General features: G+C 41.1%; 1 protein-coding gene across 2 annotated transcripts; it reads right to left on the bottom strand.

Annotated features, from left to right (window-relative positions):
- Window positions 1–42: 42 nt before the first annotated feature.
- washc5 (WASH complex subunit 5) lies at window positions 43–16,511 on the bottom strand. 2 transcript variants are annotated; one of them, XM_049584466.1, is made up of 29 exons: window positions 16,449–16,511; window positions 15,550–15,740; window positions 15,018–15,163; window positions 14,704–14,788; window positions 14,437–14,537; window positions 13,666–13,858; window positions 13,372–13,524; window positions 13,051–13,164; window positions 12,014–12,185; window positions 10,921–11,048; window positions 10,424–10,553; window positions 9,928–10,040; window positions 9,240–9,406; window positions 8,772–8,847; window positions 7,982–8,092; window positions 7,349–7,489; window positions 6,355–6,435; window positions 6,060–6,161; window positions 3,967–4,146; window positions 3,674–3,798; window positions 2,833–2,995; window positions 2,554–2,656; window positions 2,386–2,465; window positions 2,047–2,150; window positions 1,752–1,881; window positions 1,491–1,587; window positions 1,041–1,194; window positions 803–890; window positions 43–542 (listed from the first exon to the last, which is right to left on the bottom strand). In XM_049584466.1, the coding sequence occupies exons 2-29, from the start codon at window positions 15,733–15,735 to the stop codon at window positions 486–488; spliced, it is 3,480 nt and encodes a 1,159-aa protein (XP_049440423.1). In that variant the 5' UTR covers window positions 15,736–15,740; window positions 16,449–16,511; the 3' UTR covers window positions 43–485. The 2 variants fall into 2 exon arrangements, with proteins under 2 accessions (XP_049440423.1, XP_049440425.1); XM_049584468.1 differs by having other exon boundaries at window positions 15,550–15,788; window positions 16,449–16,496.
- Window positions 16,512–18,471: the final 1,960 nt, after the last annotated feature.

Below are 18,471 nucleotides of genomic sequence, written 5' to 3'. Positions count from 1 at the left end.
GCCTTGACCGAAATAAAAGAAAAAGAAAAGAAACATAACCAATATTACAAATATTCTTATTTATTTATTAACTGTGTTCGAAAATGGCACAAAGTGACAATACACAAAGTTGGCAAGTTAAGTCATTTGCTACTTAAAATCTATATTTATGTACAATCTATTATTAGTGCATTAAGACATTAATGGTCATTGAAATGTGTAAGTCAACAACTTAATAGGCTTTTTTTTATGTTGGTGACCGAAGCACTGGTGTAATTATTAAAATCACTGAAGGCCAAACTCCCTTCAGTTTCAGGGTCCCGGTATTGTGCATGATTTGCTCACTGTTGCACTGCCATGGCGCAGTAAAAGCTTTGACAGAGCCATTGTTAATATTATTAGTTACAACTGTGCTTTTCATACTATGACAAGTTAAAATGTCTGCAGTGAAAAAGAGCCTAAGGCAACAAAAGCATAACTTTCTGATGAAACACTTCTCCAGATCTTCACAGTATTGTTCTGAACTCGTCAAAAATGAAACTGGGCACATGGGCTTCGGCCACCTTAAGAATAGAAAAAGAAGAGAAAACAAGGAATAAACATGTTACTATCCCACAGCACAAACAGTAAAAATGCAAAAAATACTGCTTTAGAAATGTTTAAAGTCGTGTCTCATTCAGGGCATGGTGCTGTAAGATTTACCATTTGTTACAGCTGAAATTTATTGCATATTGCTGTATAACAATACAGTTGCTAAGCATACCATCATTTGCCACATTTGTAAATATTACTGGCAGCACTACTAGCGTCAAAGTTATCGTACCTTGCGTGACAGTTTTGTGTACTTCACATAGTCTTCCAGGAACATCAGAGCTCCCACCACATCAGAAGGCATATCAGGGATCCTCTGACTGTGATGAGGTCAAACGAAAACTCAAACATGAGTAAATAAACCCATAACAGGAGACATTTTATACATTTATCCTGCTCAAGCAATCAAAAACAGAAATCTTAACTTAAAGTTACAAAGAAAGAAGTGTTACTCGAGTCCGTTTTGTTACCTTGTGCACTGGTCCATGATAGAGCGGATGAACTGACCAATGAGAGCCAAGAACTGATGCGTGTATCTCGAGTGAAACTGCTTGAGCAGGGTGAGCATGCCGAGAACTAGCGGAGGCCAGTCAACTGGATCTGTGGCTTTCCTGCAGGTCATTCCTGGGTAAACATATTACATTAGTCATGTATTCATTTACATGTGGATGCAGCCTTTCATACCAAGCCTCGCAAAACATCCACCATGTAATGTCTCACTATTACACCAAGAATCTGGTGTACTCACAATGCCCAATTAAAAACTACATGTAAACTGTAAGAGATAGAGCAGCCTGTAATGGGTGTTTTGCCATGTGGGCACACTGATTTGACCTGTTACATTCATGATTGTGCAACTCAATAATTCATTAACCACAGTGCCATAAAAGCTGAACTACAGTAAACTGAAAACAACTTGCCTTGGTTTTTGCTGTACTGAAGTTTAGGCAGCTGGGCGATAACAAACAGGAAGTTGATGATGGGGAAGTAAGGTAGGCGCTTTGTGGTGATGTAGATCTGTGAGAATCAAAAACGGAAGACATATGGTCAGAGCGTTCTGCAGTGCACAACCACACAAAACAGAAACCAGACAGAGAGTGCAGACAATAAACACGGGTGACACTGGCTTCAGTTTGTGGTGGTTTCTGAAATTCAATTATTAATGGTCAAACAGTAATCACCTTGTTGAGTGGGTTGTGAATGCCGGCAGCCTCCAGGTGAGCAGTGATGTCATACAGGAGAGTGTTGTCCTCTTTAGGGTAGGGCAGTGATGGATCCTGGTAGTGAGCTTCAATGTCTGCCAGCAAAGACCTGGCAAGGGTGCAACAGGAGTTGAAATATGGTAAATGAATAAAGGAGTTTGAAGGAAAGTTTTAACTGGAGCAATACTCATTTATCAGCACAACTACAGAAATATTAGCACGGTGGTTCTGTGTTCTCTGAAGTGGAGAAACTTGAGAAAAAGACTTGACTGACTTGTTGAGGTTTTCCAGGGCAGCAGCCAGGTGTTTGGAGTCAAACTTGCAGGAGTAGTTCAGCTCATTAGCAATCTGCTGCCTGAGAATCTGCATCTGACCAACCTACAACACACACATTTATTTAACATTATTTTTGCAGCATCATGTCTTTATTGGTACTGGCAGATGGCAGATGGAGTGGCATGAAAATACAGGATGGAGGGGGTCATTAAAGATTGTAAACACAATTTGAGCTCATGCTTCATCCTCAAAGATAACATAACCTATAAACAACTAAACTTAAGTTATCAATAACTATTTTCTATTGACAACATTAGAAAATATCATGGACCAGTACCTTCATAATGGCCTCCAGGTATGCACCCCAGATCTTCTGGGTTTTTGCCACAGCGCTGGCATACACTTTGCTGGCATTACCTGTTGCACAAAAAAAAGGAAAAATTGACTCTTCTCAAGGGAAAAAATGATCCTGGCAAGTTGTGGGATGTCCTAAATGAAAACCTACCCACAATGCCTTGGACTGGGTTGACAGCACCCAGCATGGCTTTGAAAACATCCACCACAGCTTTGTCCTTCAGGATGGTCCTCTGAAGCAATATCAGGAAGTTCTAACGGGAAAAACCGGTTCTTATATATGCAAATATATTCATGTATGCATACTCTGAGCACTGAAGATACCATTAAAGCCCTTACACACCTGGATTCATTACTTTTTGTCACCAATAAAGAGCCTTTTGGTAGTTTTGTTGCACAGCTTGAGACCTTTTTTTTGAATACTAATTACCTGCAGTTCCTTGACAATCATGAAGCAGAGCAGGCGGTCTAGTCCATTGAGGCCAAATGTACCGAGGGTGTTCTGGATCTCAGAGAACAGCCTGTTGTTGGTGACCTCCTGGTGGCTCCTCAGGTCGTACCAGGTGTTCATCTGGTCGATATAGCATGTTACTCTGTAGGAAGGACAAATGTTTGTCAGGGAGAGCTTTTGGAGACTATACGATTCAGCATCTACAGATATGACCAAAGATTTAATCTCCATCTTCAGATTAAAGCCTAGTTTTTCTGATCAAGTAAATACTTGGAGGAATAATTCTTTTAGTTTGTTTGTGTTATTGTGTGACTTTGTTTAAAGGGTTAATTTGGAATCACCATAATCACACAATGACACAAACAAACTACTGATCGAGGCAGTGGTAGATCAGCAGCTCTGGTGTGCTTGGTAAAATGACTGTTGTTGTCAGTGGAGTCTGGCTTTGAAGTGAGCATAGCTAATTTTCACTTTCCGTTAAGTTTCCCATCCAAAAGAGCTGTCAGTTTAGAAAGTTCTGAGCATCCAACTGGATAAATGAGACTTGGATTATACTGCATGAGCTGTGTCAATTTGTAAAAGGATGTTTTCATATAGTTTTGCTGTTGATAGACACATTTATCTGACGTCAATTCATCAAGAATTTTTTCAGTTTCTGGATTCTTCATTCACTGGAGGCACGCAAGAAAAACAGTTTTCTTCACAGACTCTAATAACACAGGGCGAGTAACTGTTATACAAATGATCATTTTGGGGTGTAAAGTATTCCTTTCATTAACTTTTCTATTTCAGTTTCACTGTTATATTTGAGGAGACATACTTGGGATCAGTGATCCGGAGAATCTCTCTGCAGAGACGACCGATGAAGGTGGCAGACTCGTCCACGGAGGGAAACTTTGGGATGGGGATGTGGGTGGACTGGTGCACACTCTGCCAGTCCTGGATCTGATTGGAAGCAAGGAAATAGCCACTCAATCAACTCCTGTTACAGACAAACAGACCAGAGCTACCAGAGCATTTCTTACTGATTACAGAGGGATGAAGTGATGCTAGTGCACTATTTGGGGATGTGATAAGAAACTGTAAAAAGCATGCTGCTGTGTTAAGCCTGACCTTGGCCCTGAGGAAGCTGTTGCATTCCTGTTCCACATTGTAGTTGATGATACGGGACACCTCCTCCTGCCAGATTTTAAGGCCATATATGCTGACATAGTCCTGGATGTACTCAAACGACCTGTAGAACCCATCCATGGTGGCTGCCATATCCTTCAACTTGGGCATCAACTCACTTGGCTGAGAGAGCAGAAGATCTTGTTTTAATTTTTTCACTGCTTTCACTTCTCACAGGGCAAGATATCACAAGGACATTGGTACTTTTTTAATACATTATAAGGAGCCGTTGAAAATATTTTCTATGCTGTATTCTGAGCAAAACCTGTGATTGTAAATTGTTAACGTTTTTTGTCCTGTGTTAGTGATTTGATGTGACACATATACAGTACAGGCCAAAAGTTTGGACACACCTTCTCATTCAATGCGTTTTCTTTATTTTCATGACTATTTACATTGTAGATTCTCACTGAAGGCATCAAAACTATGAATGAACACGTGGAGTTATGTACTTAACAAAAAAAGGTGAAATAACTGAAAACATGTTTTATATTCTAGTTTCTTCAAAATAGCCACCCTTTGCTCTGATTACTGCTTTGCACACTTTTGGCATTCTCTCCATGAGCTTCAAGAGGTAGTCACCTGAAATGGTTTCCACTTCACAGGTGTGCCTTATCAGGGTTAATTAGTGGAATTTCTTGCTTTATCAATGGGGTTGGGACCATCAGTTGTGCTGTGCAGAAGTCAGGTTAATACACAGCCGACAGCCCTATTGGACAACTGTTAAAATTCATATTATGGCAAGAACCAATCAGCTAACTAAAGAAAAACGAGTGGCCATCATTACTTTAAGAAATGAAGGTCAGTCAGTCCGGAAAATTGCAAAAACTTTAAATGTGTCCTCAAGTGGAGTCGCAAAAACCATCAAGCGCTACAACGAAACTGGCACACATGAGGACCGACCCAGGAAAGGAAGACCAAGAGTCACCTCTGCTTCTGAAGATAAGTTCATCCGAATCACCAGCCTCAGAAATCGCAAGTTAACAGCAGCTCAGATCAGAGACCAGATGAATGCCACACAGAGTTCTAGCAGCAGACCCATCTCTAGAACAACTGTTAAGAGGAGACTGCGCGAATCAGGCCTTCATGGTCAAATAGCTGCTAGGAAACCACTGCTAAGGAGAGGCAACAAGCAGAAGAGATTTGTTTGGGCCAAGAAACACAAGGAATGGACATTAGACCAGTGGAAATCTGTGCTTTGGTCTGATGAGTCCAAATTTGAGATCTTTGGTTCCAACCGCCGTGTCTTTGTGAGGCACAGAAAAGGTGAACGGATGGATTCCACATGCCTGGTTCCCACTGTGAAGCATGGAGGAGGAGGTGTGATGGTGTGGGGGTGTTTTGCTGGTGACACTGTTGGGGATTTATTCAAAATTGAAGGCACACTGAACCAGCATGGCTACCACAGCATCCTGCAGCGACATGCCATCCCATCCGGTTTGCGTTTAGTTGGACGATCATTTATTTTTCAACAGGACAATGACCCCAAACACACCTCCAGGCTGTGTAAGGGCTATTTGACCAAGAAGGAGAGTGATGGAGTGCTGCGGCAGATGACCTGGCCTTCACAGTCACCGGACCTGAACCCAATCGAGATGGTTTGGGGTGAGCTGGACCGCAGAGTGAAGGCAAAGGGGCCAACAAGTGCTAAACACCTCTGGGAACTTCTTCAAGACTGTTGGAAAACCATTTCAGGTGACTACCTCTTGAAGCTCATGGAGAGAATGCCAAGAGTGTGCAAAGCAGTAATCAGAGCAAAGGGTGGCTATTTTGAAGAAACTAGAATATAAAACATGTTTTCAGTTATTTCACCTTTTTTTGTTAAGTACATAACTCCACGTGTTCATTCATAGTTTTGATGCCTTCAGTGAGAATCTACAATGTAAATAGTCATGAAAATAAAGAAAACGCATTGAATGAGAAGGTGTGTCCAAACTTTTGGCCTGTACTGTATATGTCACAAACTTGATATAGCACCTTTAAATATACACATAAAAATATTTAGTGATCAACAGACAGCAGATCTGAAGTCTGACCTTAGCCTTGGGGTTGAAGATCAATCCTTTGTGTAGAGCATAAGCAACCCTCTTCACCAGCTCCTTCCTGATGCCATCCTCCAGAAGCTGCTTAGGATCCACCTAATGCATCACAGTGTGTTAGCAAAGTCAAATCCACTACAGCTACTTAATCTTGAACTGCACTGTGGCTGACGGAGACACCATATCCCTTTCTGCTTGTTGGAACAGAAGCAAGTTTTAACAATCTATCATGATGCTAAAAGTAAAAGTCTTAAACTTCTCAACAAGTCCAAATAACCATCACATTGTCTACCTTAATGATCCCAACTAGAGTGGTCTTCATCATCAGGATCCCCTCAGTGAAAATGGAGATGTCGTGGGTGAGTTTAGCCACCTGTAATCACATGAGAAAGAAGGATGTTTAGGCACACAAATGACAGAATTCAGTGAATCTCAAACGCTTTTAGAAACATATTTTAGTGTACTGTTTAGCTGTAAAATCAGAAAGTTTGTGACCCGACTGCCATGTTGGACACAGTCAAACGAAGCACCAAGCACTGCCAACCAAATAAACCAACTGATTTTACAGCTTTTCAACTAAAATATGTTTCTGAAAACATTTGAGGCCAGAAACAGGCAATGCAGAAACAAAATCTTGATTCATATTTGATCAGCACTGCCTAGTCTGACAGTTTGACTGCAGTTCATTAACAGTGACTGACATGATTGACAGCCGTGTTAGAAACTCCTTGCCTCTCCTCATTGGTTGTTTTTGTTCATGTGTAAAGATGCAACTAAGCAGTTTCAGCAGATATGACAAAAAGTTACATTTATAAAAGTTACCAACTGTCGCTATAAATTAAATCAGTCAGATGAATGCCAGTGGACACTGTACTTGAACTGCATGTAGAGGAATGTGTGATGCTGTTTTGTTTTAAGTTTTTAAATTTGATTTGACATTCTTTTCAAGAGTTAAACACGTTTGATTTCGAGGCATTTGACACATTTGACACATTTTCAATACCAGGCTAACAAATTCTGATTAACGCATTTAAAGTAAGTCCCTGACACTTATTTTCTCATTTATATTCACACAAAAAGCTGCAAGTTAGTTTGAAAGAAACGTTTAGAAATGGCAGCAAGGATGATTGCCTCAGACTCACATACAAAAGACAAGTTGATGTCTAAATAGCACAACTTGAGGCCTCTCTTTCTATCTAATATCTAATTATTTTCATTTCTTTACTGACAGTCTGAACAACAGTCCAGGAGCTACATGCACATTGTTAAGACAACAGCTGTTTTACTTCATAGCGAGCCCCGAGCTGGGAGTAGTCCTTTAGCTTGTCCTTATCTAGCCGCGTTGGCACCTCCATGATGTCATGGATCTGCAGCTTGATGATCTTGGCCAAAGAGGTGAACATGCTCTCTGGGATGATCTGCAGCACCTGGAAGCAAGAGGATAAAATACCCAAACTGAGCACCAAATGAATCTAATACCCTAGTAAACTTTGAGGGGTTTTTTTTAAAGACAGAAGAGTTGAGATTAGTCTTCAAAAGCAGATGGTACACCATGCTGTAGATGAAAAATCGTGTGTACAGCTAGTAGGAGCAAATCCTCCAGCATAATGTAACATGGCATGTGGCTGATGAAACCAGAAGGTAATAGCATCTTAAGGTACACATCCACTAAGTAGCTGTTTCGGGGTAAATTTGCCAAACAGATGGCTGTAGAAACATTAATCATGGCTGCAGGTGTTACTGCAGCTACCAACAATAATTTACAGCATGCAGAGCTCATTTGTTAAAGTTGTGAAACCATGTTCATTTGTGAGTGCCACAGGAAGTGTCAAAGACTATGCCCTCTGTGATAAATACCTTCACATGCAGGAGCTATTTTGTAATATCATATGTAAAAACATGACTTTAATGTATTGTACCTTTCTGACATAAGCCACCAACTCTCCAGAGTAGAACTGTGAAACGCTCAGCAGGTCAGCGCTGTTGGCCTGGTTGATTCGCAGCAACGGAAGGTCCAATGCAGATGCCAGCTGCTCACACAAACACACCAACAAAAGAATTCTTTTAAAGTTCCCATGTTTTTGTCACCATATGTCTTGCACTAATCGTTTCCTATACACCAGTATCTTGCCCAACAATGATTAAAAAAAGTAGGTATTCTTAATGTTATTTTAGAGTTTGTTATTTCCTGGAAAACACTAACAAATGTTAATGACTGATCCTGCACTCAGGGGCATATACTCATTTTGCATCCAATTAAACGCTCTCTCCTTCATTAACAGCACTGCCGGCTTCCGATCTCGCCTCGAACATGTATTGGCCTCACTCCAGAACACTTCTCTTCCATTTCATCCCTGTCCAATTTATTGTTAATATCCGCAGGCGCAGGAAATGTAAGCCCTCGACAACAGAGAGCAGGCTGTCCCCATGGCTGTTCTCCATGTTGAGCTATAGCTACTGTCAATCTGAAATGTGGCAAGAAGGCATAACGTACATTCAGCGTGATTGGCTACTATAAATCCCAGTCAATATCTGTGACAACTCCCTCCCTAGCTTACTGTTTGTACAGGAAATCAATTAGAACTCCGCTAGCCATTTCATAGAAGCTTTAACATCACAAGTAACAACATATTATGGGAATTTTTTAATTTTTTTTCATTATATTACTATTTTGTCTTTGAGTGAAAATGCACACACAGTCCTCCTCACCTTCAGAAATGTGGCTCTCAGTTTGGTGACCATGGACGGGTTGACTCTGATGCTCTCCTGCATGATTAATGTGAAGCTGCAGAACAAAAGATAAGAAAGAAAAACAAACGGATAAATTCTGCTGTAGAGACAAAACAAAAACACAACAGCGTTAAATAAAAGTTGAAACAACTGCAGCACTGTGGTCTTCTTGATGGTTTGTATAAAAAGCTAAGCAGACTGACTCACTGTTTTTGGCTGACAATGTGAAAGGCAAATCTGTCACTATCTCCACGCTACTGAGAAGCTTTTAACAGAAAATAATGTGAATTACAATGAAAAAAAACAAAACAAAAATATTCCAAAAACTTTGTTACTTAAGCGGCTGATTTATCAAATATTTATTTTCGGTGTATTCAAGTTTGCATTACCATCTTCTTCTTGGGTAGTATTTATTTATGGCTTTAATATTCATTAGTAAGTAAGTACCTGTCAATTATCTGCCACGCGTAGGACAGGTCTCCAACTATCTGCATAGTAATAAGGACCTCTTCTTTGATATTGATGGTACGGATCATTTGGTGCAGAAACTTCCTGGTGTCAGCCAGGAACTGACACACCTGCAGGTTGGACTCCAACTGGTGGAACTCCTGGACCTGAAGACCAAACAAATCACATATCTGTATCCAGGGAATCGTAGGCACTCGCCTGGCAGTCTTATTTTCCCAATGTTTAAAATAATAACTCTCCACTGGCTCTTGAGGAAAATCAAGTGCTGGCTCAGGAGACGTACCCTGTGCCCATGGACGAGCTAATTGTCCAAACACTTATCAATGACTGTACACATAAACATAACCCAGTGAAATTTTTGTGAAATCATATTTGTCCCACTTCTTATTGTACAAAAGACTGTGGCAGGACAGACAGGAGAAAAAAAGGGCAACCCCCTACAATCCACCGAGCCAACAAGACATTTCCATTACGTGTTATGGATTCACTTATGATCTATACGCACGAAGCTCAGGCAATCAACCTAAAAATAATACAATATTATTCAAATAACGTTATTAAATTCAAATTACAAGGTCAAAAGGCTCCAATTAAGTTTTAGCAAATCAACTCTGTCAGTTTAATGTGAAAATGTAAATCCCAAGTGAAACGTCTTTATCTCGCTCACCTCAACAAGAGCCTGTATGAGCTGAACTGTCTTCCTCCCAGCAGCCGTGGAGTCCTCATAGTTCAAAGACTCAATCTGCTTTGAGATTTCTCTGAACCAGGCCTGTAAGTTCTCTGTGAGGAGGAATATAGATATATGTGGTACAAGTGGAGAAAGAATGTTATCAAAGTATTTTTCACAAGTGGTTAAGAAAAATGGTCTCTCCATTAGAGCCGGAGTTGCGGCTACAGAAGTAAGTATGACTGATGTAAATTTAATCCGCCTCTCGCTGCATGTGTGTCTTTGATGCAGTTTTTCCACTATGTTTCCCTGCCTCAACATTTTTCTTTGCACAGCTTCAAGCTTAAACTCATTTAAGCATTTGTGCTCCAACACTGAAATAATCCATGACATTCAGAGCATGAAACGCTGTATGGCTGAGGTTCCTTTCGTCAGGACCATTTCTTTGCTGTGTGTGTAATCCTTTCACCTTACCCATCCGAACGGTGTAACTCACCGTTTTTCTCCACCCTGGTAAGAGGTTTGACGCCGGAGAAGACTTCGGCCAGTTCAGTCATTCTCTCTGATCCCTCCTTCTTAAAGCTCTCCCATTTGATCTGCTTCTCTGACAGCATCTGCTTGAACATCTGGAAGGGGGACGGCACAGACGCTGAGTCGATGTGGAGGGATTAGTCAGATGAGATGTGTAATGAGAACATTAAATTTGTGTCCTCTCCTAATGATAGACTGGCTAGCCATATGCTGTCTATGCTAATAGACAACAGAGCGGACATACCTGAGGAGAAACACAGTTGGTGCGGTCACTTTGGAATTGTTCTGGCATTAATTTTTTCAGAGAGCTCAGCATGTTTGGAGGCAGCTTACCATCCCAGGGTCCACTCTCCTTTGTTTAACATCTCCCATAATATTAATAACAATTTGCTCTTGACTCCCTGTTTTTCCATGTTTCCCTGTCATCATTCACATTGTGGAGTTTTAATAAGAGACACTCACCTCTTTGAGTGTGAACTCAAACTGAGCAGTGTCGAGCAGCAGCTGGAACAGGATCTTGGCATTGTACTTGGAGTCGTTAAGAACTTGGTCCTTAATCTGACGCAGGCGCTTGTTATTTGGATCATAGGCTGCAAGAAAATAACCAATTTGAGCAAACTGCATTTTTATCTACATCATATTTCCACAAATTTAAAAGTCTGGAGCAATGTGCTATAGGAACTTTCCATCTCACACTAACTAGACATGCTTTCTGCAGCTTGAGGCATGTTAGATTTAAGACTTTTAGAGACTTTATTCAAGACTACTTCGAATGAAATGTAAGAACTATTTTACAATAACCAAAATTAAGGGGGGTTAGGGAAAATTTTGCCCAAGTTCTTATTGTAGCATAAAACGAGTTTGGCAAGTTTTTTGCCAATTTTGTGTGTCCTAACCATCATGAGTTTGAAACACCTTTTGCAAAAAATACATGGAGCCTTGTCTGCAGTGCATTACACTGGTTTCAGCCATGCTGTGAAATCCTGTATGATAGTGAATTTTGGTTGAATCTGTACTACCCCATGTTGTCCAGGGTACAGTGACAGTGGGCTAGCAGACAGTAGATCATCTGCTCAGAGAATCCCTGCCATAAACAAAATATGAGTGTTGTTGATTCTCCTATCCTGATCTGCCTGACGTAGATGCAAGAAGCTAAATTCGGTAAATTATTTACAAAGAAATAGATGTTAGCAGTGTTAGCAATGAGATTTTGCAATGCAACTTCAACAAAAAAAAATCATAAAATTCAATTTCCCATGTGTCAAATTTTGAAAAATTAACTGAAGTAATTTTGGACTAATTAAGGTCTTATGTGTATATTAATAAATTTAATGCCTTTTAAGACTTTCTAAGGATCTGCAGGAACCCTACTAGAAATGGTAAAAAGTAAAATTCAGGCTGCTTAAAGAAAATAAAACATCAGCATCTTACTATTTATTAACTTGACCCACTTAGAGTTATTCTGAGGTAAATTAAACATCACAGGAGACATAATCTTTTCTTCTCCAAGCTACATTGTGTTCCTTATGACAAAAAATCTGCTCAGTGTTCCCACCTGACTCTGCGGAGTGCAGCATCAGCCAGCGGATAGCGACGTTGCAGTCCCTCAGACAGTTGAGTAGTTTGGGAATGTTGTCCAGAATGATCTCCTCCCTGAGGAAACCTTCCTTCAGCAGCTGCTGCACCTGAGGCCTCAGGCCCTCCATGCTAGCTGCATATCGAGTGGCCTAAACACACAGTGACAGAGGTGGTGTTGGTTGGGAGACATGATTAAAGTTAAGTTTTTCATCTTGGAAGATAAAAAAAGTCAATCACTCCCATCAGTGGTCTTTAAGATGCATAGCAATGTCTGTAGATGACCATTCTCGGAACCCAGCTGGATTCAGCCTCTGACTTCCGGCAGACGGCGATACAGCCTCTGGGGGCAGACCCCCGATTTTTTGGCATTCCGGTTTGAGGAGGCGAATTTCCATTTCCGACTTCCATTTAAATATGCTGAACCATTGCGATGGATTCAGAGTTTGCAGTGACGCCAATTATGTTCCACCTCGTTAGTTCACCGCACGGAGTGTTTAACCTGGCAACAACTGCAGCTGGCTCAAACGTGATTGATCAATATCACGCGGACTACAAACAGCCTAGCACCAGAAACCGGGTCTCTTCCGCTCTTTTTCCAGAGGCAAGATCTCCGGAGTTTGCCTACAGACTCTACATTCACTGAATGTAGAGTCTGTATATAGAGACTAGTAGATGACATATGAAACAAGGACTGGTTGCCTCCTCGTGCTATGGGTGCAGACTTCTTCATGACTATGACACTGCATCTTCGTTAATATCTGTACTTCAATATGAGCTCACGCACATTCACTATCTTTTAACAAACTTTTCAAGACAAGTTTAAAAATGTCTTTCTAAAGTCATTGATTTGATTAGTGTTTCCATTTAGATTCTGCACAGTCACACTGGGTGACTTGCAAATTCTGCAGACACAGTTATCAGTACCTGCATACAATAGAGTGCCACACTAAAGGACTGTAAATTGGCAACACTGAAGTCTGTGTGACATTGAAGCTAATCCAAAATTTTTAATACCTGCTCTTTGATGTTAGCAGAGTCAAGGGTGTAGTTGAGAGCAGTCTTGGCAGCTTTGTATGGTTCCCAAGCCTCCACCAGGTTTACTGTGATCCCCATGTAGATGCTGATTACCTGCAGACAGACAACACAAACACTTCAGTAAATACCCCTCCAATAAAAACAATAAAAACTGAGACAAAGCAAGACAACTTTGTAAATGCCGTAGCATTTCAAAAAGTTGTTGACATTCCGCTCTGATCTACTGGCGCGACATTACTGGTGCACACTGAGCCCACAGGATGTCTAGTGATAAATCCTTTCACACAACAAATGTCTCACCCAGTTGTCAGGGAAGTACTTGTCCACTATCTCTCTCATCTTGGCCTGCTGGGTGTGCAGTATGGAGGGGCTGAAGTAGAGGCAGACATACAGCATGGCTGCCTGGTTGGCCAGAGCTGTGCTACGATGCTCTGGTAGAGGGTATGCAGACACCTGGTAGACGGGAAGAGAAATGTGATTTGACACAATCTATAGCCACTCAAGTTGTAACAGTCCCATAAAATCTATGACAAAGGAAACTGTATTTGGTAGGTTTTACAAAAAGTTGAAAATGATGCTTCAAATGTTCCTCACTTGGTTGTATATGTCGTCAGAGCGCAGCCTCCCAATGACCATGCTAATAAAGGTGTTACTGATGGGAACTCTGTGGAAGTAGCTCTCTGGGTAGTTGGAAGGCCGTTTTGCTCCAGGCTGACTGGAGTAGCCGGTGCTGCGCAGGAGCTTACAGATGTCATCCAGGTTGGAGTCTGCTGATGAGCGGGCAGCGCTGAGGAAAAAACAGGGGAACATTTTAAAGAATGGAGCTAGTGTGGACAAAAGTTACATGTTATTTCTTACTATATCACTAGTTATTCAAGCAAGATTACTAAATCATTTTGCCAATAATCAGTAATGTCAAATGCAGTTCAATTCAGCATGTTTCTGTGTGTATTGTCTGTACATCTGGCATTGCAGTTAACATAATTGATGTAAATCTACTGATTATCAAGATGTTCATATGTCACACAAATATGAACATGTAAGCCTTATATTTATACAGAAAACAATATTTTGGATGTAAGATAACACTTGATACACTGAAAGGTGAAGAGTTCAAGCACATTTAAATAAAGGCATGATATTGCAACTGAGAGGCTAAAACCAAGAGATAAAAAGGGATCAGGTACACCAACTCTAATGTTCCCTCTAATGTTTCAAGCAAATGCACACATGAGTCAAGTGAGTGACTCAACCTTGCTGTGAGCGAACATCACTATTAACAAATGAACTGAGCACACTGAGGATGTGAGTCAGCGAGACAATGTCATGAATGTGTATGTGAGAGTGTGTGAGTCACAAGTGCACCTGTATCTATAGTAGGAAACGAGCATCCTCTCTCTGACCTCCCCTTCAATCTTTTGGTCAATAACCAGCAACATGACTCCATAAAGGTAGAGAGCCTCGCACTGGGTGGGAAAAGAAAACATATACGATTAACTTCTGGAGTGTCTTTTCAGTTTGTTTTATTAATTCTGTTGTGAACTCATCACAAAGAGATGAGCAGACGAGATAATGTCAGCTTGTTCTTGTAATGTTATAAAATTAAAACTGATTTGCATTTGTGTTACTTACTAAAAGCTGCTTCCCATCCTCATTTAGAAGCACAGTCTCCAGGGTCTGCTGAATATAAACACCCTCATGTAGGTCATCTAAATATCTAAAGAAAGGAGAGAGCAGTTTTTGTAATATATTCTGCATCATGTTTTGCAATTTAAAACAGGAGAAAAACAAGGGAGGGTGAATTAATGTCACAGACTGTGTTTTTGTTGTTTCTTTCAACAGGACGGCTCAAAACACATTTTCGTATTCTGAGGAACTTTTGCTCTTAAATCCACTGAACTCAATGTGAACTGGAAAAGAAACTAAGTAGCCCAATCCTGTCTTACCTGTTAAGATCCACTATATATTTGTGGACACTCTCAAAAGCCAGATAGAACCTCGACAGAATTTCAATGTTGTTCTCCCTGAACTCTTCATCCAGGTCCTGAAGCTCAGGTTTGGCTTCCAGCTTCCCCTCGTAATACTCTGGGCCCTGGCAAAGAAGCAACATCTTGATAGTCAGTCGGCACTCATGTCTTTATGAAAAGGTGTGCACACCTCCTGACAAATGGGACATCCTTGAACAGCTTTTCAAATAAGAAAGCAGAGTTAAAATGTTTGTTAATGTCCTCATCTCTGGGAAAAACCTACGGCTGCCCTGCAAAACCAGTGCTGGTATTATGCAGCTATTACAACTAAAGCAAAATGATCCCCACCTCCAATTTCGAAATATATAAATAACGTCTTAAATATTGACTGCATCACAATGAGCATGCATCATGTGCCTAGTTTCCTCAAGTCTACAAAATGTGTATGCACTTATATAGCCACAGCACTTGTATGTTAAGCTTTAACTACCTGCCCCGATCAAACCCGTACCTTGAAGTAGCTAAAGTCACAAATGATGTCTCCATATTTCTGCTGGTCACTCTTGTCCTTCAGCCTGAAAACTGCAGGGATGAAGTCAGAGAGGCGCAGAAGCTCAGCAATGATGGCATTTCCTCTGGAGACTATCCTGAGGATGGCCTGGCCACACAGATTGTTCTCCGCCAGGAAGTCCACCATAGCGGCTGGAGGAAGAGGAGGAAGAGGATGCACAGAACAGTGACACCTTGACCCTGTGTGTTTGCAGCAAAATGAATGTTTGAATAGTCCAGACAAAGAGGAAATTTAAAACAACAAATAATTCACTTCCAGGCTTGTATTTTCTCAAGTAGACAAATTAGTTTCATCCACCCTTGTGCAAGATAATGAATGCCTGGCTCCATCCTGACTGGTCCTGGTTCTCCCTATGGCTTTACGTTATACCGTATAAAATTAGCATTACCTTTACTCAACAAAGGTATAGCACTATCAAAGCAGTTTGCATGACAACGGAGGTTTTCTCACCGGAAGTACAGTGCGGTAAGCTTTTTAATACATTGCACTCATTTTCACTCTGTTGAACGTTAGTCCAATGACGTCTACTTTTAACACCCTAGTGTTTCATAGGTTCCAGGTTTCTTAGAGACACGTCAAAACACACTGAAAACACTCATTCAGCTTTTAACTGACTTGTTTGGTTAAACAGAAGTATTCGAGGCGTAACGTTAGTTGTTACATGGTCATGCTAACGTTAGCATGTAGCCGGTTAGCTACTGCGGTTAGTCTTGATGCTGCGAACGACAGCGCAATGAAAGATGCGAACATATGGTGGTAAACTGACTTTTTGCGTCTTGGTGATGTTATTTAAATAGCCGTAAATTTTAACAGTGTTGGACTGTGGAGAAAAGACTTGCCTTTTTATGTCTTCTCTTCCCTGTTTACTTCCTCATGACTAACCACATGACACTGCCGCTGGGTGCGTTTGATTCTCTTCACACAGCGCGCCGGAGAGAAGAGCGGTGACAAGTGTAGCTCAAGCTTTGACTTCCATCACGTTATTTTCCTATATTTTGGATTTTTTTGCCTTTTGTTCAAACAACCACATCCCAATAATCATTTTGATGTGTGTCACAGTATTTCTGCCTGCTAATGTAAATCAAATATTTTTATATAAATTTTACTAATCACTTAGTAAACTCCACTCCACAAAGACAAAATGTGTCAGACAAAATGTGAGTTTTTACCCTCACGGTGCACTCATGTGCTAAAACTCATTTAAGTGTGGGCTACATGTTTCTCTAGATGGCGACAGAGATCCACTACATCCTGAATTATGCTCTCTCACTGCTGCTCCACCACACTGAGGGTCTGTGGGTGCAGATTTCTGACTCCACAGGGATGCAGTGATTTGCAGGGATGGTGAAGTGAGAACAAGCCTGAACTGAAACTAAACCAACCTACTGTGGAAAACCACGGAGATAAATCCACAGCTAAGAAATATAACATCCTATAGCCTTCAGCCGACAGATATCCTCCTGAAATGTATTTTCTTGGTGGTCTCTGAGGGGACATTCCTGTCACTTTCACAGCAGTCCACTCATTATTCATCATCATCTGTACAATGAAAATCAATTTGGCTGCAGAAATAACGAACCTGGCTTGTAAATACTGGAGTCTGCCACCCACTGTGTCTGACACGCCTGAAAAACTGACAGCCAACATGTGGTTAACATGGATGAAAAAGCAGAGGCCCCAGTGTTTCCTTCACATTCTGATTGAATTGGACTTTTATTGCCAATATGTCTAACACGCTGGCAGGCACTTCCTTTAAGCAGTGTGAGCCTGAGGTTAATAACAGTCATATGGAGAAGCTGTTTGTTTGACCTGTCACCTGTCTGTGTGGCAGGGCGAGGTTTCATCTCAATCCTGAACCGGTTGATGTCACAGTGTGCTGTGGCAGATTGTCAGTCCTCATCAGTCAGTGTGTATGTGGTAGTCTGTCTTTTGATACAACACTGCTGCATTACTTTAATTTCATTTTATCTTCGACATGCAAATGATTCTCTGCTTCATGGTATTCTTACAGATTATCCTCATAACGCTTTTACTTTATTCATTAGTGCAGAGTGGTGATTGACGGGGAACTGGGGGACAGAGGGTGAGACATAGGACATCAGGCAAGGTGAGCGGCATTTAATGTCCTGAATAACGTGCTCCTTATCTAGCAGAGCCACTGGAGTACCATTATTTCAATGCATTTTATAGTGGGTACAAGGGAGTAAGACAGACAGGTGCAATTTAGATTCATAGCTTGCCTCCTCATTGACCCGGCTGTCCACAGACTACACACTGTGTCCCTGCAGCCGCTGGATTTATTACCCGTTTACCATCACACCAAGGTCACATTCTCAGCGGCACCTAGGTCAGCTATATGGGTTTCCTGGGAAGAATCATGAAAGGTTTTCACTAATGAGGTCTCCTACTACACACCTTCTTTATTAACCTTCTGGTGCCTTAAGGGTTTTCTCTTCTTGTTATCATGATTGCTCTTTGAAGAATCTCATCTGAGAGTTGCCTTCTATCGTAAAGTACTAGATTGTTTGTGATGAATCAAACGCAGGCAACGGACACCATATGTACACAGCAACAGTGCCGTCTTATTCCATAGAGTGGCCTAATATTCCAAACACATATTTGTTTTCATTTAGCCATTGACTGAAGAGTGACCAAATGACCCTTGTGTCTCTGCCCATTTAGAGCATTGACAGATCTCAGTTCTTGTTCCCTGAGTCACCTGGCGGCCATTGACTGTTGAGACCGGTAATTATCATTTGTCAGTGAAACCCTTGAATTGGCTGACAAATGATGATTGCCTCTTACCTGTGAGCTTCTTTATGTGCTAACAAACTCTCCAACCTAAATAACATTTTCAAGAAA

The sequence above is a fragment of the Epinephelus fuscoguttatus genome, linkage group LG8 (genome assembly GCF_011397635.1).
Source record: "Epinephelus fuscoguttatus linkage group LG8, E.fuscoguttatus.final_Chr_v1".
Lineage (NCBI taxonomy): Eukaryota > Metazoa > Chordata > Actinopteri > Perciformes > Serranidae > Epinephelus > Epinephelus fuscoguttatus.
Note: the sequence above shows the minus strand (reverse complement) of the source record. Positions and strands in the feature narration are given on the sequence as shown.